Consider the following 23559-nt stretch of genomic DNA (forward strand, 5'->3'; position numbering starts at 1 on the left):
ATGCCTTGATACGAGCATTTTTAAAATTTTATGAGTAGTGTTTCTAGGCAAGATATAATTAAAATGTATAAGAAAAAGTTATTTAGAATGCAAAATTATGCCCGAATACCTAATTTCATAACTCATCCTGGGACACACTGTATATATGATCGAAATTAAAATTTAATCGGGGTTAGAGCCTATTGGTACGGTCATTCCAAAACTGACATCCGGAGACGCGAGCAGAGACTTGACGGCCAAAGGGTCTGAAGTTCTGACAATGCAGTGTCCCATGCAAGCTTTCCCTGTCCCAAAGTTCAGGTAAACCACCACATAATCTTCTCCTTTATTATTAGAACCCGTGGGTAGTGTAGCGCCACGACTTTCAGCTGGAACATCTAAAATCCAGACTCTGGAAAACACTAATATGTCCAATATCACTTTGCTTTGTCCTGCGCAGTCATACCCTGTCCCAAACTACAGGTACGATTTATTCATTTGCATTTATAGAGGGGTTTGTTTTGCTTTAGAGCCAGTTGGGCATGTTGGACCAAAATTTCCTACTGCTGATCGAATTCATACTGTAGATTCTCCAGCAAATCGGAGTATTACTTTAGGGTGTCCTGCTCAAGGCTTTCCTACCCCCATTACAAGGTACTGATTTCATTTTCATTTTTTTTTCATTCTTCGTGAATGACTTATTTGGCAATTTTATATTATAGAGCCAATAAGTAGCACCCTCCCGAAAGTCTCATCAAAGTCAAAATACGACGTCGTCGACTACGCGACCAACTCCACCCTCTCCCTGCTTTGTCCTGCCCAAGGATTTCCCGCACCCACTTTCAGGTAAATTAATAATCGGGAAATTATCACAATTTGTAGAACCAGTGGGATCCAGAGCCCCAAAACTATTATCAAACGCCAAAACCGTCTGGTCCGAATGTAAGTTAAATGAAGACGTGGCTCTACAGTGTCAAGGTCAAGGGTTTCCCACCCCCAAATTCAGGTAACTCAATTGTTTTTGGTTAATTGGTCCCGGACCATTTTAGAGCCAGTTAGTTCTCGTGGTCCCAGCCTTTCATCCAATGTAAGGAGTACTACTATCGAGAATAAACTAAATGATGGGGTTACTTTGTTATGCCAGGCACAAGGATTTCCCACTCCCACCTATAGGTAATCAAAAAATTCCATTATAATGAAAAATTAACTTGATTCTACTGCGTGTCCTTGGTATCCCAATATTCAGGTTTCCTTAAGCTTCTTTTACTATTAGACTCCTCAAAATTATAGAACCCATTAGCTCTCGTGCTCCCACCCTCTCTTCTGACATCAGAAGCACCACCATCCAGAAACATTTGAATCAGGGTGTGACTCTGTTGTGCCAAGCACAAGGGTTTCCCACGCCATCTTTCAGGTAATTTTAAACTGACAAATTGAAACTCGTGTTAGGCTTAAACCTTCAGATTCACTTCGCTCTAAATTGTGTATTATATTGTCTTCAGAACCTGTGGGAACCCGTGCGCCGAAACTTACTCAAGCTGACTCAAATTTTAAAGTTGCTTCTCGCCATTCTGGATCGGACGTGCCAATTTTATGTCAGGCACAGGGATTCCCCGTTCCCTCATTCAGGTAGTGTCTTAAAATAGCAATTTATTAATACCTCTTTGACCTGTAGAGCCGCTTGGCAGTAGAGCTCCTAAACTAACTCAGGTAGACTCTAAACTGAAATCCGTTGAACGAGATGCGAAGTTTGATATCCCGCTCTTATGTCAAGCACAAGGATTTCCAGTCCCAACATTCAGGTAATTGTGCATAAAACTTATTGCAATTTATCTTTAGAACCAATTGGATCCAAGAAACCAACCTTTTCTAACGACCTTAAGTTAATGGGTTACGATCGGTCTCAAGGTCAAAGTTTCGCGATGCTATGTCCGGCACAAGGGCTCCCGTTTCCAAAATTTAGGTAAATTTTATCACCCTGTTTTATTCTTCTACAGAACCAGTTGGATCCCGAGCTCCCTCCTTCTCTACTGAATCCAAAATTTTCACCATGGAGCGTCCCACAGGCGTAAATTTTGCCCTGCTGTGTCCTGCTCAAGGGTTCCCCAGTCCAACATTCAGGTTAGTCGAATTAATGTGATTTTTCTTTTAAAGAACCCGTTGGTTCTCGAGCCCCCTCATTTTCCACCGAATCGGAAGTTTTCACTATGAAAAGACCTGTTGGTAGCGATTTAGCCTTGTTATGTCCCGCTCAAGGGTTTCCAAGTCCAGTATTTAGGTAGGTAAAGCGACTAGTGACAAATCCATCCTTAAGGTGAATCTTGCAGTCATTTCTTTCAGCCTGGAATTCAAACAAATTGTTCTTAAGATATACATAAGTTCTGGCAAGGGTACCTATATGTCTCCGTTACTTGACTAAGCACAAATGTTTCTTGGTTTAGAACCAGTCGGTTCCAGAGCTCCGGCCTTTTCTACAGAGTCCCAAATATTTTCCATGAAGCTTCGATACTCCCACCTAAGCAACATTGCAATGCTTTGCCCTGCCCAAGGTTTTCCCACTCCAAGCTTCAGGTAAGTCTAACGCTAATTTAGGTACCTTATCCCGACATTAACGAGACTCTGATTAAATTTTTTTGAATATTTCCGTACTAGAACCAGTTGGATCTCGAGCTCCCTCATTCTCCTTCCAGTCTCAATTGTTTTTCGTGAAAGAGCCGATTGAATCTACGGTTGCGTTGCTGTGTCCTGCGCAAGCTTTTCCTAAGCCGAATTTTAAGTAAGTAATTAAAATGCAGAGGGTACCCGTCACAACTTTATCATCATCTTACCTCTATCTATTTCTGATCGTTTCTTCATCAGAACCAGTTGGATCCAGGAGACCAGCCTTATCTTCAGAATCAGACATTTCCAGTTTAAAAAGGCCCTCGGGGGTACATCTGGCTCTTCTCTGTCCTGCCCAAGGTTTTCCTAAACCTTCCTACAAGTAAGTCCCAAATTAGATTAACATTTTTTTGAAGTGGGTCCAATTTAAGTGCAGCGGTGCCCCGTCTCGACTGATTTATAAATAATAAAAACATCTTAAATCGCATAGAACCAGTTGGATCTAGAGCACCGTCGTTCTCCTTTGAATCGCAAATTAACATTTTAAAACGACCAATGGGTGCTACCATGGCTCTCTTGTGTCCGGCACAGGCGTTTCCCAAACCGCACTTCAGGTGAGTAGATCCGGATTCATTTTAATTTGGTCTAGATGATTATGGATAGGGAAAACCTTCTTCTTGGTCCTATTTCTAGCTCACAGTCTTTTTTGTTTGGTTCCTCATCTAACATGTCCCTTTTCTCTTATAATAAGGTGTTGCTAAAAATCCCAACAATCAGGATTGTTTTGGAGCCTCGGCTAATGTTGACTCAATTTCCTTATTAGAACCTATAGGGTCCAAAGCTCCTACTTTTGCCTTAGAATCCAAAGGATTCATACGAGTGTTCGACAAAGAAATCGGGAAAAATTTTGCGCTGCTTTGTCCTGCGCAAGGATATCCCGCTCCCGCGACTAGGTACTTAGTTTTAATTACAAATTTATTGACATGCTGGCATGAACATGTATTAATTTGAATTCAGATTGCATGTGGCAGTTAAAATTTGCATTTCAATCAGTATTTTAATGCGCAGGATGTAGAGCGATCAGGGTCCAAAACGCAAAGGTACCTTGACCAATTTAATCTCTCATATCTCCATTTATTCTTTCTTATTCCAGAACCGACTGGAAAAATCTCTCCAAAGGTACCAGGTCAGAAATACGAGGGAGGCAAAATTTACTCTGCCGCCTCCAATTCTACCCTGGTTTTAACATGCGACGTTGTCGGATATCCTGTGCCTTTATTTAGGTATGGAAAAAAATATATATAAGGACGACTCTATCCCAACATGTTAAAAACCGGTCAAACATTTGACAGGTATATTTGTTTTAACAGAACCGACCAATAACGTAGCCCCAAAGAAAGTCGGTGCAGAATTCGGGGGCTGGAGGGTACTCACAGTCAAGTCAAATAACACCGTATGGCTCACTTGTCAAGTTACTGGGTTTCCGGTACCACGATTCTTGTAAGTTTTGGTTTTAGATCCCCTAGGATCATTATCGACATCACTGTTATTTGTCTTAGTACCACCCTGGCTCTGGAGTTTTAGTTGCTGCTGAGAAAATAAATAATATCCCTCCTACTTGTAAAATCCTCAAGGGTACCCTACCATATATAAACTTGCATTAAAATATGTATTTTTATAATCAGAACCTACTAGTAATGTAGCACCTAAGAGGGATGGCAAAAAGTTTGAAGGTTGGGAAGTTTTACTGGTTGCAGAACATCATACTGCATGGATTACGTGTCAGGTCACTGCTTTTCCAGTGGCAAGGTACCTGTAAGTTGTTTTTTCTTGCTTGATGAAAATGTAGTGACTTACAGCATCTTGAAATTCCACAAATCCTGAACCTCACTTCTTCCCCTTGAAATATATCAAAGTCCAAGTTCATAAAAACGGGTATCCTCTTAAGGAGGTAGATCGTAAATGTCAATTTTCTTTTTGAGAACCAACGAATAATGTACCACCCAAAAAGGACGGCGAAAAGTACGAGGGTTGGAAGGTGATTCTGGTGCCTCAGGGCGGTACCGCTTGGCTCACTTGCCAAGTGACTGGTTACCCAGTGCCCAGATATTTGTAAGTGTTCTGGACCCTATTCAATAAACATTTAAAAAAAATTTCATAAGCCTAATTAATTAACGCAATGAAACGGTAAGTAAAGTAGTTGAATTATCCTAATTTGAATATTGCGTTTGGATCACCAATATCGGGGTTGTTTTCTTATAAATTATTCACTTCTTTAGCGATATTCCTCCTCCTTTGCGTTCCAATTACTATTATAACGTGTAATTTATAGAGTAGAAGCAAATAATTTTGTTTTCGTAACACGCACAGAAATTGTCGCTTTCGTGGCGCGAAACTGTTGGATTCTGAAGAGATATCTGCCGGATAAGTTGACCTTAAGAAAATTCAACTTTCGTCCCTGAAACTGCTTTCGAATCCACAATTTTGCATCCCTTAAGTCTATAATTTTGCTTCTCGAGTAAATAATTAGCGAATTGGTTGGTTTCAGAACCGACCAATAATTTACCTCCAAAAATCATCGGGGAGCCAATCCCGTGGAGGATAGCCGCCTTTCCACTACACTCAGACGGGGTGATTCTCTGTCCCGTTGTTGGTTATCCAAACCCAATATTTAAGTAAGTTTAACTTTTAGTGCTGACGCTTTTAGAACGATTAACTTGCTGATATCGATGCTTTTGGCTGTTCAGAGTATTCTTTTGCTTGCGCTTATTATAGTTAGCTTTATTTTTTTTTTAATCCCTGGTTAAATTGTCTTTACCACTTTTTTGTCCTCTGAGAGTTTCTTGAATATGGTCTCTAAGTTGGGTATTAAAATGAATCTTAGGCAGTTAAGACAATCTGTCTGAATTCTTCCATCACCGCTTTGTTTTTTATACTGTTCCTCGCCAGTATTCAATAACTCCCAAAAAAGACTCTATTTCAACATTCAGGTTTTGCGGGCATTTAGCTCAATATAAACATATTTGATTACTATTTAGAGCCCACCAATAATGTCGCTCCAAAGTCGTCCGGCAAAAAATATGCCGGAGGTCTTTTCCAGGAAAGTCCTTCGGGCAAAGATTTGATGATCACTTGTGACGTAACGGCCTATCCTGTCCCAAAATTCAGGTAATTTATGATTTATTTTTTTGTTTTGAACAAAAATTGAATTTTTACCAGAGCCGACGAGTAATGTGGCACCAAAGTCGTCAGTTCGGAAGTACGGAGGTAACATTTTCCAGGAAACTTTTAACGGAAGCGATATCGTTATGACCTGCGATGTTTCCGGGTACCCTGTTCCTAAATTTAGGTACGTATTCAGACGTAAAAAATATCTATTTTTCTGATAAATGGTCAAAAATGGTTGCCACTGGACGTTTCCTTCACCCCACAACCCGTATAGCACAATGATATCCCCAAGAGGTCTAAAAAAATATATGTTATTCAAAACATGTGAGACGACTTAAATACGTCAAGTATTTCCGCAAAGATAACTTTAAGACATCTTAAAGAATTACGAACATTTTTAAGATGCCTTGTTAGGGTGCCTTTAAGTTGTTTTTTTGATAGCTTTATTAAGGCTATCCAGTTGTATAAATTAAAAATTCACATTAAAATTAAAATAGCATGTAAATTAAACAAGAAAATATTTACACATTTTTTTATGTTTTTCAACATGGGTAAAAAAAATCAATTTTTTTAAATCTAAGAAAGAAACACAAAAAGAAAGATATACAAAAATTATACAAAGCAGTACATATTAATATACACACAAGTATCATATTAATAATATTCATATTAGCAAATTTTTTCTTTTCTTCCTAATCCATTTGTATTTGGCTACTCGATATAATGTTATCGTGCCTTCTACTTTACCAAGTTCAGTTACCTAAAAAATTAATAATTTATATAAAGTTTACTTGATCAAAATATGGAAACTTGCTACATCATTAAATTTTGTAGCATTTTCCAAATACTGTTTAAGTTTAAATGTTCTCAATGTTTCATCCTCAAGACTGGACTCGATGGCTGTATTATTTTCAGACAAATCAAATGTAATATCAAATCACAATCTTCATTGTCTTTACTTGTTTGATTTCGCCCTATAGCCTTTTTAGACCGTAAATAATATTTCAGCAAATTACTTCTCTTAATTTTTAGTCACACCTTTGGGGTACACCATTCAAAAAAATCGTCGTTCAAACAGGTTAAAGTTAAGTAAGAAAAATACACTAATATCTATACACCTAAATATCAATAAACCTCTAATAAACCACTAACACAACACTTTAAGCAATCGCAGCACGTAGAAAAAAAAACCCATGGGTTAGGTTAGATCAAGTTTGAGGTTAAGATGAAAATTCTGCTTCTACATATGGAGCAGTATTACCTATTTGGCGGATTTGCCTCCGGTTAAAAATTACACCATTGATGAACAAATTAAAAAATAATACTTTTCACGGAGTATTTATTAAACCTAATAATGTCTATAGCAAAAGGTGATGCAAAACAGATATTTTGAAGATATAATAATATATTGGCGTATTAAAAATATCTTTTACTGGCCTTTAGATATTAGTACATTATTTAGATATAAGTGAGACCTCTTATAAATGTTATATGGGACGCTCCTTTCGAAATAAAGTCATCAGTGTCTCAAAGCAAAGATACCTCTAATCCCATAATTGTTAATAAAACCCAAGTTAAACCCATTGATTAAATATTAAACAGAGCCCACGAACAATGTTCCTCCAAAAGCATCAGGTCGCAAGATCGACGGTAGCATAGTCTTAGACACTTACATTAACAAAGACATTGTGATCCCTTGTGACGTCACGGGATACCCAGTGCCAAAGTTCAGGTAAGCCTAGTCTCCTTAAATGTGTCCCAATCCCGTGAAATCGTTCTCGTAAGAAGCCAGAGGGTGCCGTATTGCAAAACTCCCTGTTAAATCTGGTTTGTTTATAGAGCCAACTGGATCGGTGGGACCCCGTCTTAATTCAAAAACAATTGATATCAAGGATAAAGCCTTGGGCGAGACAGCGGTAGCGTTATGCCCGGCACAAGCTTTTCCAGTGCCAAAGTTTAGGTATTGTAGACAAATTTCCGTAGCGAGCTTTCAGTTGGCTTGCTCTTCCGTGTATTGATAAAACCGCCGCGGTTCAGATTCTTATCTTTCAGGTGGGTTTCTTTTGTTCCAGATGGTACAAGTTCATGGAAGGAACTTCCCGCAAACAAGCCGTTACTCTGAACGACCGCGTTAAGCAAGTAGCAGGAACTCTGATCATCCGTGAAGCCAAGGTCGAAGACTCTGGAAAATACTTGTGCGTGGTAAACAACTCAGTCGGAGGCGAAAGTGTGGAAACTGTTCTCACCGTCACCGCCCCACTAAAAGCTTCCATCGAACCGAAAGTCCAAACCGTTGATTTCGGAAGACCTGCCGTGTTCACTTGCAAGTTTGAAGGTACTACCAGGTGTTTTGAATCACGCATTATTCGTTACGTTCATCGGTGTTTTCAGGAAATCCTATTAAAACCGTCTCCTGGATGAAGGATGGCAGCAAAATCGACCACACCGACGCAGTGTTGCGAATCGAAGCGGTCCGCAAAGAAGACAAAGGAATGTACCAATGCTTTATCCGGAACGACCAAGAAAGTGCCGAGGCGACTGCAGAATTGAAACTCGGAGGTAGATTCGAACCACCCCAGATCCGTCACGCCTTCAACGAGGAAACCGTACAGCCCGGGAACTCAGTTTTCCTCAAATGTATCGCCAGCGGCAATCCCACTCCTGAGATCACCTGGGAACTCTATGGCAGAAGACTATCCAACAGCGAACGCTATCAAATCGGACAATACGTCACTGTCAACGGGGATGTAGTTTCTCATCTGAACGTCACTGGGATCCACACCAACGACGGTGGCTTGTACAGGTGTTCGGCCAGCTCCAAGGTTGGAAGCGCCGACCATTCTGCCAGAATTAACGTTTATGGATTACCATTCGTGAGATCGATGGAGAAACAAGCCATCGTTGCTGGAGGCACTTTGATTGTCCATTGTCCGTTCGCCGGACATCCGGTTGATACTGTCGTGTGGGAAAGAGGTGAGTTAGAAATTAATTTGCTTATCATTGAGCGGGTTTATTTCAAATAAAGCAAAAAATTCCTCGTTTTAAGAAATTTTTAGTGAAATGGTAGAAATATTTTTGATTGTATTGAAACCAGAACTACGCCCAGCAAAACGGTTCAATGAAAGTTTTCGATTGGATCTATTTTTTTTTCACAATTAAATTTTCCGATTACACTAATCTACTCAATTGTATTAAGGTAGCGAAAATCATCTAATTCTAAAAATTATATAAAATTTAAATAAATAGTGTTATTAAATTAAATATTTAATAGATATTTTCTGCAAAAACATTGTTTTTTATCAAAACAATCCTTTAACCCCCCACCCACCCCAAACATTTTTCTATTGAGATATTCCTTTGAAAAATCACTGTTTTTCGTCTATATTATCCAATTGAATAGCACTGTTTTTATATTAAATATTTATTAATATACATGTATATAATTGTATCAAATTTATATAAACAAACTGTGTTATTAGATTGGATATTAACGACGAAATCAACTGTTATGCATGCGTACTATTTTATAAAACAATGATTTTTGAAAACAAGTTCTTACTGGCAAGTTGTGTGGGGTGGGTGGGGGGGTGTAAGGATAGGGTTAATAAAAAACGTTTTTTTGCAGGAAATAATTGCCTGAGAAAAAAATGCTTTTTAAGAAAACAATAGGTGAGAATATACGTATATCATATACGATTCTCTTTACAAATTGGAGAAAATTTCGGCATTTAAAAAATTCACGGGATTTACATACGACATTACATTGGATTCACATCTTCTTTTCGTCCATATTATCCAATCTAATAACGCGCGCTGTTTTTATACTAAATATTTATATGTAAAATTATATCTAATTTAAATAAGCAGTGTTTTTAAAATAAATATTGCATATATATTTTCTGTAAAAATATTTTTTTTCATCAACATAACCCTTAACTCCCCACCCACCCCAAACATTTGCCTAGTAAAAAATCCTTTTGGAAAATCCCTATTTTTTATCCATGTTTGTCATGTCCATTGATATTTTTTCTACTTAACTATTTTGTGATTTAAAAAATATTTACCACTTTCATTGCGACAATCAGATTATTTCATTGGGGCCTATTTATCCTAAGTTTTTGATTGGGTTAATCGATCATTCTTTAACCGTTAACGAAGTTTTTTCTCGGTGTAGTTTAAGTTGGATTGAGTTATATAAAAGTTTATGTCGCACATGATCGGTTCTAGCCAATAAGTTGCTTTAAAAAGGAGCGGTAGGCGTAGGTTTCTTCGGGTTTTTACGATTTCTTTAAAAAAAAATTATATACAGTTAAACTATTAATTGTTCACAGATGGACGTTTGCTGCCGATCAACAGGAAGCAAAAAGTGTTTCCCAATGGAACTTTAATCATCGAGAATGTGGAAAGGGCCTCCGATCAGGCTACGTACGTCTGCGTGGCAAAAAATTCACAAGGATACAGCGCCCGGGGATCTTTGGAAGTGCAAGTGATGGGTGAGTTTTTATGTTTATTTGCTCCTATACGAGGTGCTGTCAGAAAGAAGTAATTTTATTATTTAATTAACAGCTAAATAGTTGAGTGATTTATAAATTAAAAAATTAAGTCTGACAGCACCTATAATTGATTTTGATCTCTCCACAGGGCGTCCTATATATAAATTGTGGTTATTTGAATTTCGAAAAGAGTTTTCGGTCAATTTTTAAAGGTAGGCAGCAAATCTGGTCTCATACGGATTAGACTTTGGCAGCAACGAATCACCTATAACATCCCATTAATGTCTGTGAGCGGTTGCTTCTCCCTCTAAATAAAAACAAATATTTCCCTATTTTAGCCTCTTAAACTGTATTACAGTGTCACCCTCAATAAGTCCATTCCAATTCGATGGGCCGTTGAACGCTGGCGATAGCGCGGTTCTTACTTGCTACGTCCCAAAGGGTGATAAACCGATAAAAATCAAATGGTACCACAATCACCGGCACGTCACTCACCATTCCAAAGGCATAACCACTTCGGCCTTCGGAAGCCAAGCGAGTCTACTGAACATCCCAAGTGTAGAGCCGCACCATAGAGGAGAATATTCTTGTATAGCTACGAATGTGGCCGGGAAATCTAGCTATTCTGCTCGCTTGGATGTCAACGGTAGACTTGATGCGTAAAAACTGTTAGGTTAGGCTTGTTATTTTAAGTTTAACCTTTTCTATCTTCACCATTATTGGGGTATTAAACAAAATTATTTTTGCACAACCCTAATTACGTACCGAACTATTTAGAAATGTTGCGTTAACGCTCAGTGCTTGAACTTTTCTTCCAGTACCACCTCAAGTGTCCCATTTCGCTTTTTCCGATGAAGTGGTGAACGCGGGAGAAATGGTGAGCGCTCAGTGCGTGGTATCCAAAGGTGATTTACCGTTAAAGATCAATTGGTTCTTTAATAATACACCGATTAGTTTACTGCGGGGAATCAGCGTCGGTGCGATGAATAAAAGAATCAGCACTGTCAGCATTGAATCGGCTGACGCCATTCACTCTGGAGAATACTCGTGTGAAGCGGAGAACAGTGCCGGAAAAGACAGTTTTGCAGCCAGTTTGAACGTAAACGGTAGTGACTAACTTGTTTTTTAAGTGCTAACTATCCATATCACCCATTTTTATCCATAAACTGACCCTATTGACATAAGATAGATAAGAAGTTTTGGATCACAATTTTGTTCATCAAAATGTGCTCCAAATACACATTTTCAATATATTAAAAAGACATGTTTTATATCCTTCCAGTGCCTCCTCAAATAGCCCATTTTGATTTTGGCGTGGATGCAATTAATGCTGGAGATATGGTAAGCACCCAGTGCTTGGTCAATAAAGGAGACTTACCCTTAAACATCACGTGGTTCTTCAACGGAAAACCGATCGTTTTGTTGCAAGGATCTACTGTAACCAAAATTAATCCAAGATTAAGTAGCTTGAGTATTAGTTCGGTGGATGCTGTGCATGCTGGAGAGTTTGGATGTGTGGCAGCTAATGCGGCCGGAGAGGATCGACTTTTTACGGTTTTAAACGTGAACGGTATAGTTAACATAGAGGCTATAAGTTTTAGTTTCTCCCAAGATCCTTATTCATTTATTTTTGAAATCTTGTACTCACTCAGTGTGGAATAATTGCAGTTGCAAGACCAAGTGAATTTTGTTAAGTGCCTTCTAGGTCAGAACTACTCAAAGGTTTTTTTACAAAAATTGTCTTCACTTTAGACTCTTCTTCTAGTTACTGGAATTTCCAACAAATTAAGAGAAATATAATTTCAATGTTTATTTACGCAGTTCCGCCTCAGATAGGACATTTCTCCTTCACCGATGAAGTGATGAATTCCGGAGATATGGCCAGTACGCAATGCTCCATAGTAAAGGGAGATTTCCCACTGAACATAACCTGGTTTTTTAACGGTAAACCGGTGAATGAATTTCTTGGAACGAGTATTTCGAAAATAAACCGTAGAATCAGCTCGTTGAGCATCGAATCCGTGGACGCCATCCATGCGGGAGAATACACCTGTGTGGCCAGCAATGCGGCTGGAGAGGACAAATATTCAACAGTTTTAAACGTTAATGGTACTTTGGTATTTACTTTTTTAATTTCGTTTTGCCCTTTAGTTTCTTCCTAAATTACCCACTTTTCCTTTAAAAAAGAAGTCCTTATTAAATAAAAAACAATAAAATTTTCAAACAGCTAACGAGTTTCATGGAATGACTATTTCTAAAATAAATCGTAGAGTCAGTTCTTTGTGCATCGAATTCTTAGACTTACGTCAAAATGACACTTTTTATATTTCTCACAAATCATTTACTTAAATAACTTTGTAACGCCCAAGGGACTACTTTCTTTTTTGATTTTTATCAATTACATCAGCAGTGAGTTTCTACTGTTTGAGGAAGACATGAAGGTTTTTGGTCTTATTAAGAGCCGACATGACTGCATGCAGCTGCAAGCTGATCTTGATTAGGTTTATGAATGGTGTGAAGTTAACAGATTCTCAATTAATCTTCAGAAATGTAAGAAAGTGTCAATTTCCTTGCTCAAAGATGAGTTCGGCTTCGGTTACGTAGGAAATCATATCACACTTCCGAATCGTGACCTGGGGGTCTGGGTTAACAAAAAGCGTACCTTCAATACTCATGTAAATGCATTATAAGATTATTATTTTCATTACAAGATCAACAGAACTATTTTCTAGTAATTCACTTAGGACAATTTTGTTTAACTCCCTAGAAAAATCATGCCTAATGTGTGCTTCTTTATTATGCACAGGCTCGACTTAATTCCACGAAAATATATTAGTTTTAATTTGGATGGTGTATACCCTGATAGAGGCTTCAGTCAGCAGTTAGTGCTTTCAAGATTTGATGCACTGTCTCTTCAGCAATCTACCGTTTGTGGAAATTTGGTGTTTTTATTCAAAATATGCAACAATCAAATTGATGCTTCAGATCTTTTATCAGCTTTTAATTTTCCTTACCCTACATCTTTATATTTGCCAAGAAAGAGTCCGTATATAGATCATGCAACTGGTTCAATGATATTGATCTATTTGGCATGGCCTTGAATAATTTCAAATCTGTTATTTCAAATAGAATTAGTATAAGTAGTTAATGTATCATCTTGTTTTTGTTCAGTCCCTCCCCAAATCACCCACTTCACCTTTGGAGAAGAAGTGGTCAATGCTGGAGACATGGCAAATGCCCAATGTGCAGTAATCAAAGGAGATTTGCCTTTAAAAATTAACTGGTTATTTAATAACAGCAACATTGAACGATTAAATGGCCTAACTGTATCAAAGACCAATCAGAGAATCAGCTCATTGAGTATCGAGTCAGCTAATGAGGGTCATTCTGGTAAATATACGTGCGTTGCAGAGAATAAGGCTGGAAAATCCATGTACTCTACCAAATTAAGTGTTAACGGTAGGCTTTATGTATACTTAAAGGTTAATTATAGGTGATTCGTAACTGCTGCTAAACCATTTCGCTTTCAGTACCTCCCCAAATCTTACCTTTTACGTTCGGCGAGGAGTCGGTCAACTCGGGTGATTTGGCCTCGTTGACTTGTTCAGTACATAAAGGGGATCTTCCCATAAACATTTCCTGGCTCCACAATAACATCAGCATCGGTTATAAAAAAGACATCATGATTAGCACAGCTGGAAAGAAAGTCAGCACCGTTACCATTGATTCCGTCGAAGCTACTCATGCTGGAATTTATACTTGTATAGCTGAGAATAAAGCGGGATCTACTCGTTACTCAGCTGAGCTAAATGTCAATGGTAACCTCAGTAGATTGGCTCTTTTAGTATTGTTTTGCCATTAAATCCAACGGGCACCAATTTTTCTTTTCCATAGTTCCTCCCCAAATCCATCCGTTTGATTTTGGAGACGAAGCCGTGTTCTCTGGAGAACTTGTCAGTGCGACCTGCTCCATATCAAAAGGAGATTTTCCATTGAAAATTATGTGGTTATTCAATGGTAAACCTATAGATTCGCTTCACGGTGCTACAGTGGGACAAACCAATAAAAAAGTCAGCACTTTGACCATCGATTCTGTCGAGTCGATACACTCTGGTAGCTACGAGTGTGTGGCCGAAAATGCCGCTGGAAGAATAACCTATACAGCTGACCTGAATGTAAAAGGTGGATGAAACGTTTGTTCTCTAACTTGGGCACTAATATGTTGCTTTAACAAGATCGTTAACGCTTAAATTTTGTTTTAGTACCTCCCCAAATCATTCCTTTTACCTTCGGTGAAGAATCGATCAACTCCGGGGATCTCACTTCTCTTACTTGCTCGGTGCATAAAGGGGATCTTCCGATAAACATTTCATGGCTTCACAATAACGTTAGTATAGGTTACAAGGATGGGATCATGATCAGTAGCGCGGGAAAAAAGATCAGTACTGTATCCATTGATTCCGTAGAAGCTAGTCATGCTGGCACCTATACGTGTTTAGCGAAAAATAAAGCCGGGTCAACAAGCTATTCAGCCGAATTAAATGTTAACGGTAAAATAATGAAGGCGGAATATTTATGTGTAGTTAGAATTACTTTTTGTTTATCCTTTTCTATGAAAAAAAACTTGCAGTTCCTCCACAAATTCTCCCATTTTCCTTTGGAGAGGAGTCGGTGAACTCTGGTGATCCTGCGTCACTTAATTGCTTAGTTCTTAAAGGCGACGCACCTCTTAACATCACTTGGCTTCACAACAATAAAACGATTAACCAAGAATTTGGGATAATGGTGTTTATGAATGGGAAAAAAGCGAGTTCTCTTACCATAGATAACGTAGGAGCCAATCATGCCGGGGCATATTCCTGTGTAGCACAAAACGCCGCAGGACAAGATAAGCATACCGCTCTGCTTAATGTTAACGGTATATAATAATATTGTAGTGCTTAAGTATGTAACATTTAGAAATCCCTATCCAGTTTGACCGTTTTTTCAGTTGCCCCCCAGATCTTACCATTTACTTTTGGCGAAGACTCTGTGAACTCTGGAGATCCCGCTTTCCTCAATTGTCTTGTGCATAAGGGCGACTTACCACTCAATATAACTTGGCTACATAATAATAAAACTATAAGTGATAAGTTGGGATCGGTGATCCCGGCTGGGAAAAAGGGGAGCTCACTTAACATTGACTCTGTGAGTGCAGCACATGCTGGGGAATACACTTGTTTCGTTCAAAACGTTGCTGGATCTGATCGTTTTAGTGCTGTTTTACATGTTAATGGTATTTAATTGTTTGTTTTTTAGTGCTGTGGGATAATTAATTTATTTTCTGCTTTCCTGCTATTTATTTCCTTTCCCTTATTGCTATACAAGGTAATATAACACTAAATTTGCTCTCGGAATAATGGAAACGTAAACAGTGTGTCTGAGCCAAGTGAAATAAATTCCATCATAAATTTATGGTGGTTTTCTCGAGAAAATGCTCAGACATATCGACAGATATTTGTACTTACTTGTTGTATATACAGGGTGAGCCAATATCTGCTTTTTTTTTTCAAATACCACAACCCGTATATTACTCAATTTTTTGATTTTTCAGAACATTCTTGATATATTTCACGTACAATTTCCTATACAAGTTTTTAACTGTTTCGGAGATATTAAGTGTTTTCCGATTTATTCGAAAGCAAGAATTAACATTAAAAATAAAGAAGATTATTTGGTTACATGAATTCGTTACAACACACTCAAAAACTAATTAGAAATACTGTTTAGATTTATTAAATACTGTTAAGTCAGGTAAGTGAACGGATTTAGTTTTGTAGATAATATTTTTGACGTATAGAAAAAAGTCTGATTGTGTCAGATCAGGGGATCGTGCTGGACATTCCATCGATCCGCGTCTTTTACTCCACCAATTTGGATATCGGTTGAGGTACTGGCGGACATTGACTTGTGAGTTTAATAGATCAGAATATAAGTTTGTCAAAGTTGGCACGATCATTCAAATTGCGATCGATGAAGAAGGAACCTATGATATCATCTTCAACGATTTCTGATCAAACATTAACCTTTTTAGGGTGTTGGGTGTATTGTTCTCTCCTACAATGAGGATTTTCTTTAGACCAATAGCATCATCATCAGGAACCAAAACATGATCTGATGTCTTTGTTATCTAATTTTGTCATAATAAAAATCTGTTCTCCTATTAAAATCACGTCTTTTATGGGTTCCTAAGTTGATTTTTTTCAATGTTTGAATAATCGATGAATGGCTAATATCGAACATTGGTGCTGCTTTTCCACCAGAAGTATATGGATTTTCTTCAAATTCAAGCATATTATCCAATTTTGTATCATCACCTCTTGCATTCGCTACTACTTTTTATATATACCCTACCTGTTTAAGCTTGTGAAACTGCTTTTCTATTTTCTTAATCGTTCGTTTGGATATAGGAGGAAAATTGGGAAATTTTTCATAGAAGCATGGCATTTGTTTCCAATCATCTGTAAAATAATTACTTTGTTCGTTTCTATTAAATGAATCATTTTTCTGATAAGTAGTTGACGAAATTCAAACAACTATGACATTGATATCTACTGCTGACCGACAATAACTTCCAAGGCCAAGCTTCTTAAACTCGAAATGAAAAACACAATTTTATTTATTTGATCTTTTTAAATCTCATATCATTAAGAAAATAAGGTCTGTTGAAAAGGTCCATGTTACTTTATTTTTTTCTTATTATCACAACTGGTGTGTTGTAAGGAATTTTTGCAATAAATCGGAAAACACTTATTTTTCCTGAATCAGTTAAGAATTGGTAAATGACATATATGAAATATTTCGAGAATATTTTGAAAAATCCAAAAATTGAGTAATACATACTAATTTGATTCCATTGGGCTGATATACACTGTATAGAGTTTAATTTTTACAAAATTTCCTTAAATGCTTTTTTTTTCCCAATGTTATTCCATCTTCATCATACCGTTTACAATGCTCTCGTACTCGTAAAATTATAGGTGATTCGTTGCTCTATTTCCTTCTAACTAGTTCCGCCCCAAATCACCCCATTCGACTTTGGAGATAAAACTATTAACGCGGGAGAGTACACGTCGGCCCAATGCTCTGTCCATAAAGGTGATTTACCGATAAACATCGCATGGTTGCATAACAATATAAGCATTGGCTACATCCAAGGCGTCCAAGTGACCAAAGTAGGAAAAAAAGCCAGTTCGATCACTATAGATTCAATCGGTGAGGAACATGCTGGAACTTACACCTGTTTGGCCGAGAATAAAGCTGGAAAAGCAGAATATGCCGCCACGTTACGCGTTAACGGTTAGAAAGGAAACGTGTTTGCATGCGTAGAGTATTCCAGCCAGTTTTTCTTTTGATCCTTGAGTCCTTAAACCTGGATTGCTCACTATGACCTTTTGTTAACTAGCTCCGCCCCAAATCGCTCCGTTTGATTTCGGTGCTGAGCCAATCAACTCTGGAGATTACGCCTCGGTCCAGTGTTCAGTCCATAAGGGAGATTTGCCAATAAATATCGCTTGGCTGCATAACAATATCAGCATCGGGTACATGCCAGGGATCCAGATTATTAAAATGGGCACCAAAGCCAGCTCCCTTATTATTGAGTCAGTAAGTGAAGCACATGCTGGAACTTACACTTGTTTGGCCGAGAATAAAGCTGGAAAAGCCGAATTTTCCACCAGCTTACTTGTCAATGGTATATTTAAGTAATTATTTAGGCATGACGAAGTTTTATGATTTATAAATTGTTTAGTGCTTATCCACTTCCAGTTCCACCCGAAATTTCGCCCTTTGACTTCTCTGATAAGTCTGTAAATGCTGGAGATGTCACTTCGGTCATGTGTACAGTGCACCAGGGAGATTTGCCTGTTAATATAACGTGGTTCCATAATGGACATATTGTCAATGAAAACTATGGAATGTTCGTTCAGTCAAGGAAAAAGATCAGCTCGTTGTCCATCGATGATGTCAGTGAGGTACATGCGGGAAACTACACGTGCGTAGCAAAAAATTCCGCGGGCAGCGACAGTTACACCACTGAGCTACATGTTAATGGTAGAAGTTTTGCTTTTTGTCAGCCACGTCATCACTAAATCCGCATGTTTCCTTACCGTCCTTGCACCCTAAAACCGTTATTTTTCCTTTATAGTTGCTCCTCAAATATTACATTTTGACTTTGGCGAGGAGTCAGCAAACTCGGGCGATTCTGCGTCTCTTTCTTGCTCAGTAATCAAAGGAGACTTACCGATTAATATCACCTGGCAACTTAATAATAAACCGATCAATTCTGGAGAATATGGCATAGTGACTTCGCGAGTAAGTAAAAAAGTAAGCACCTTAACTATTGATAACGTGGAGGCCCACCATGGAGGGAATTATGAGTGTGTAGCCGAAAATGCCGCAGGAAAAGCGTCTTACTCAGCAGAACTACTTGTTAATGGTACTTAAATCTACTGTTAGTCTATGTAGTTTATTGTAAATCCTCATGTCTTTCCCACTTATAAACCCCTGGTATATTTCAACAGTACTGCCGCATATAACTCCTTTTGAGTTCGAAAACGAAGTAAATACTGGGGACAGCGTTCAGCTGTCTTGCTATGTCAATAAGGGTGATATGCCCTTGACATTCTCATGGCATTTAAATGGACGTAACGTGGAGAAACTTCCTGAGATCAATGTGAGTTTATTTGGAAAGAAAACTTCCTTGTTGAATATTGATTCAGTCAAGGCGAGTCACGCGGGGAACTACACTTGCGTTGCTAGCAATAAGGCAGGAATTTCTAGTTTTACAGCTGAATTAACTGTCAAGGGTAAAAATGCTATAAATTTTTTTTGTTTGTTAAAAAATCACTCCTTTCCCTTATTTTTAATCCCTTATGCTAAAGATTTCCTCATTTTTCCTATAGCTTCACCACGAATCCATCCATTTTCTTTTGGTGATGAGCCCTCCTTTGAAGGTGACTCAGTATCAGTTCAATGTAACATGGCAAGTGGGGACACCCCTGTAACGTTTGACTGGATGCTCAATGGAAGCCCCGTTAAAAAATTCAAGGAAATTAATGTAGGCTCTTTTGGTGCCAAGATATCATTCCTTAGTATTGATAGTGTCCAGCGAGAACTTATTGGAAACTACACTTGTATCGCCACAAATCGAGCAGGAACTTCTAGTTATACGGCCGAATTAACTGTTAAGGGTAGACAATTATAACTTATATAGTACCACAGCTTTATCCACTTTAGTTCTATCCTAGTATTACCTTTCCAGTTCCTCCACAACTCAGTCCATTTGATATAGACTCGCCATTAAACGCTGGTGAATACTTGCAAGTTGCTTGTACAGCAAGGGAAGGTGACCTCCCTATAGTGCTAGAATGGCTAATTAATGGCAAAAAAGTGGATTTATATCCGGACACTTCGACCATGGCAACTGGAAAACGTGGATCCATTTTATCTGTAGAGTCTATTTCGGATAAGCATGCGGGAATATTTACTTGCCAGGCCAAAAATAATGCTGGACAAACGGAGTATTCGGCTGAACTAAACGTTAATGGTTACATGAATTTTTTATCTTAGTTTTATTATTATTTATCCTTAATCACATCCTTAAAGTAATCCGTACAATTCTCCACGCTGACTCTTTAAAATTGATCATTTCATCCAAGGAGATCTATGTCCTACTGACATTTTCAACAAAAACCCATGTAAACTAACAAACACTTTCTCAAATTGCTTGTAGCTCCACCAAGAATCCATCCGTTTTCTTTTGGTGATGAGCCCTCATTTGAAGGTGACTCAGTATCAGTTCAATGTAATATGGCTACTGGCGACACCCCTGTAACATTTGACTGGATGCTCAATGGAAACCCCGTTAAAAAATTCAAAGCAATTAATGTAGGTTCGTTTGGTGCTAAAATATCACTACTTAGTATCGACGGTATCCAACGGGAGCTTATCGGGAACTACACCTGCATCGCGACAAATCGAGCAGGAACATCTAGTTATACAGCAGAACTAACTGTTAAGGGTACACAGCTATTTAGTTAATATTATATAGTAGAAACCCATTGATTCCACTAAAAATCTCTTTCTAGTTTTACCAAAAATCCACCCTTTTACCTTCGGATCGGAACCGTCTTCTGCCGGGGAAACTATCTCCTTACAGTGCACTATATCCACCGGAGATCTACCGGTTATCTTTTCCTGGATGTACAATGGAAAGCCCATCAATCAAGACTATAATATTAATATTGCGTCTTTTGGAAAAAAAGTGTCTGTTCTAAATATTGACAACATCACCGCAGGACATGCTGGCAATTACACTTGCTTGGCTGCCAATAATGCTGGGGTTGCTAGCTTTGCCTCCGAATTAGTCGTTAAGGGTACTTACTATTTGTAGTTTACTACAGCTAGGAACCATTAACCTTATTCCAGCTCCTCTAAAACTCTCCCCATTACCCGATGTACCGTCAAGTTATTCGTAATGAAGTCAAAATTAATGGTGCCCACACAATAATTTGAGTCTGATTCATCAATGGACTTCTGGATGTTCTAGAAAACTGTCGCCTTTTCCAGTTCCTCCGCAACTCAGTCCGTTTGACATTGATTCGCCATTAAACGCGGGTGAATTCTTGCAAGTTACTTGTACAGCAAGGGAAGGAGATCTCCCGATAACAATCCAGTGGCTGCTAAACGAGAAGAAAGCGGACTCGTATCCGGAGACCTCTATGATGCCAGCTGGAAAACGAGGATCTATTTTATCAATAGAGTCTATATCGGACGTGCATACCGGAAAATACACTTGCCGAGCCAGAAATAATGCCGGAGAAGCGGAGTATTCTGCTGAACTAAACGTTAATGGTTATAATCATCATTTTAATTAGTTTTTTTTTAATTTAAAAAACCCCTGATTTCACCTTAAAAATGCCCTTGTTGCAGTACCACCACAAATAAATCCATTTGATAGCTCAAGCACCCTGCTCAATGAAGGTGATTTTATCCAGTTTGTTTGTACCATAAGAGAAGGAGACTTACCCTTGAAAATCAAATGGTTATTGAATGAAAAATCTCTGGAAAATTATCCGGAACTGAGTGCTATGGCAGCGGGAAAACGCAGCTCGATTTTGACTATTGACGCGGCCTCGCATGCCCACGCTGGGAAATACACTTGCGTCGCTGAAAATGATGCTGGAAAAGCCTCACATTCAGCAATACTTAACGTTAATGGTTCGCATTAAAAAGTTGCTTTTTATAAAAAATTTTCCCTGTTTACCCTTAACCCTTAGACCCAGAAAATGATACAGTCAAGTAATTGTTTCAGCCATACCAAAAATTCACCCCTTTTCATTCGGGGATGAGGCGTCTTTTGAAGCCGACACGATTTCTGTTCAGTGCATCATTTCTAGTGGTGATTTGCCCGTTTCCTTTACATGGCTTCTAAATGGAAATCCTGTGTCAGCAAACAGGGAGATAATGGTTTCCAAATCTAAAAAAATATCAGCATTAACGATCGAAAGCATTACAAAAGAACATGCTGGAAATTACACTTGCGTTACAAGAAATAGTGCTGGAGAGTCATCTTATACTGCAGAGTTGAACGTTAAGGGTACTAATGATTGACTTAACTTGCATGAGACATTATCATCACAATATCCATTAAAACCTCCATCCTAAATATCAGTTTCTCTGATTCCAGTTCCTCCAGTAATAAATCCTTTTGAGATATCAGAAGCACCTCTTAACGCCGGTGAGTCGGTGCAGGTGGTGTGTTCTCTGAAAGACGGAGACCTGCCAATCATTTTTCAATGGTTTTTAAACGATAAACTATTGGAACAATATCCAGAGGTGTCAATTATCCCGGCTGGAAAAAAGGGATCGATCCTTTCCATCGATTCGATCTCACACGCCCATGCTGGGAAATACAGCTGTTCTGCGAGGAATGTCGCAGGGGAAACCGTGACGTCGACATTTTTAAACGTTAACGGTTAATAATTTGTTTATTATTTGCAACGTAGCATTCATAGATTCCTCCTTTTCCAGTTCCACCTCAAATTGCTCCCTTTGACTTTGGCGAGTCGCCTCTTAATGCAGGAGACTTTTTGCAAGTTATGTGTACAGCTAGAGAAGGAGATCTTCCCATATCGATTGAGTGGCAACTGAACCATAAAAAACTGGCAAATTTGCCAGAGGTGACGGTTTCTAGTGCGGGAAAAAGAGCTTCGACTTTATCAGTAGAGTCTATCAGTCACTCACATGCCGGAAACTATAGCTGCGTTGCTCGAAATAAAGCTGGGGAAGCAGAATATATTGCCGAGTTAAAAGTGAACGGTTCGATTTTAATTTCTAATCATAGTTTATTTATTTTTGTTTCAACCCTTATCCTTCAATGTGAGTCAACTCCTTTTGCTTCTTTTCTTCAGTTCCTCCCAGAATCACACCCTTTGACTTCGAAGATAATCCTTTGCACGAAGGTCAGTACGTTCAAGTGACGTGCTTGATATCCGACGGAGATCTACCAGTTGACATCAAATGGAACCTTAACGGGAAACCTACTGCGGCTTACTCAGAAATAACTGTCTCCAAAATGGGCAAACGAAGTTCAATACTTTCCGTCGAATCTGTAACGCATGCTGTAGCAGGCAACTATACCTGTTTGGCCAAGAATCGGGCAGGAGAATCGGCTCATATGGCGGAACTACTTGTTAATGGTTATTACGTTTGTAGTTGATAGAGCTTTTTTATTCTTCCAGTACCTCCCAGAGTCACTCCCTTTTATTTCGAAGACAATCCCGTGCACGAACAAGCTTACGTCCAAATAAGTTGTTTGGTTTCCGAAGGGGATTTCCCGCTGCGTATAAACTGGAAACTTAATGGTGAATATATCGAGAAGTATCCTCAAATAGCCGTTTCCAAAGTGGGGAAAAGAAGCTCCATTTTGACTATAGAGTCGGTGTCGCATCGGCTGGCCGGGAATTATAGTTGTGAGGCCAAGAATGCAGCCGGGGAGTCTTTGTACACGACAGAACTTCAAGTTAATGGTTATTTTAAATTTAAATGTTTTTTTGTATTGAATTTATAGATCCATTCTTTTCTGCGGTCACATATCTCTCTCCCTTTATCTTCATGAATCCGTTTTTTTCCTGCCCCATTACTTTTTTTAAGACACCAAACAATAAACTACTCCTTTCAGCAGCAACTTCTCCATATCTTCTTCATCATCGATTGAATTTTTTTTTTGTAAATTATCCTTCTTTGGCTTAACATGTTCCTCATCGTCGTTTTATTA

General features: G+C 38.5%; 1 protein-coding gene across 50 annotated transcripts in view; it reads left to right on the forward strand.

The window, feature by feature from the left end:
- Positions 1 to 23559, forward strand: part of LOC126742555 (cell adhesion molecule Dscam2) — an 88510-nt gene that overhangs the window by 29924 nt on the left and 35027 nt on the right. For 3 of the 50 annotated variants that reach the window (XM_050449241.1, XM_050449240.1, XM_050449266.1), the window contains exons 6-10: positions 336 to 462; positions 7821 to 8083; positions 8140 to 8721; positions 10080 to 10241; positions 18427 to 18717. In XM_050449241.1, coding sequence (XP_050305198.1) covers positions 336 to 462; positions 7821 to 8083; positions 8140 to 8721; positions 10080 to 10241; positions 18427 to 18717 — 1425 coding nt within the window. Of the gene's footprint in view, positions 1 to 176; positions 301 to 335; positions 463 to 701; positions 826 to 1654; positions 1782 to 1976; positions 2101 to 2133; positions 2258 to 2838; positions 2963 to 3070; positions 3195 to 4562; positions 4693 to 7820; positions 8084 to 8139; positions 8722 to 10079; positions 10242 to 11059; positions 11348 to 11523; positions 11812 to 13412; positions 13701 to 14135; positions 14424 to 15231; positions 15517 to 18047; positions 18333 to 18426; positions 18718 to 18802; positions 19088 to 19183; positions 19472 to 19542; positions 19828 to 20013; positions 20302 to 20368; positions 20657 to 21212; positions 21501 to 21594; positions 21880 to 22313; positions 22602 to 23023; positions 23312 to 23559 lie in introns of all 50 variants that reach the window. The other 47 variants (XM_050449227.1, XM_050449224.1, XM_050449273.1 and 44 more) reach the window with 38 other exon arrangements.

Source organism: Anthonomus grandis, chromosome 11 (genome assembly GCF_022605725.1).
Source record: "Anthonomus grandis grandis chromosome 11, icAntGran1.3, whole genome shotgun sequence".
NCBI lineage: Eukaryota > Metazoa > Arthropoda > Insecta > Coleoptera > Curculionidae > Anthonomus > Anthonomus grandis.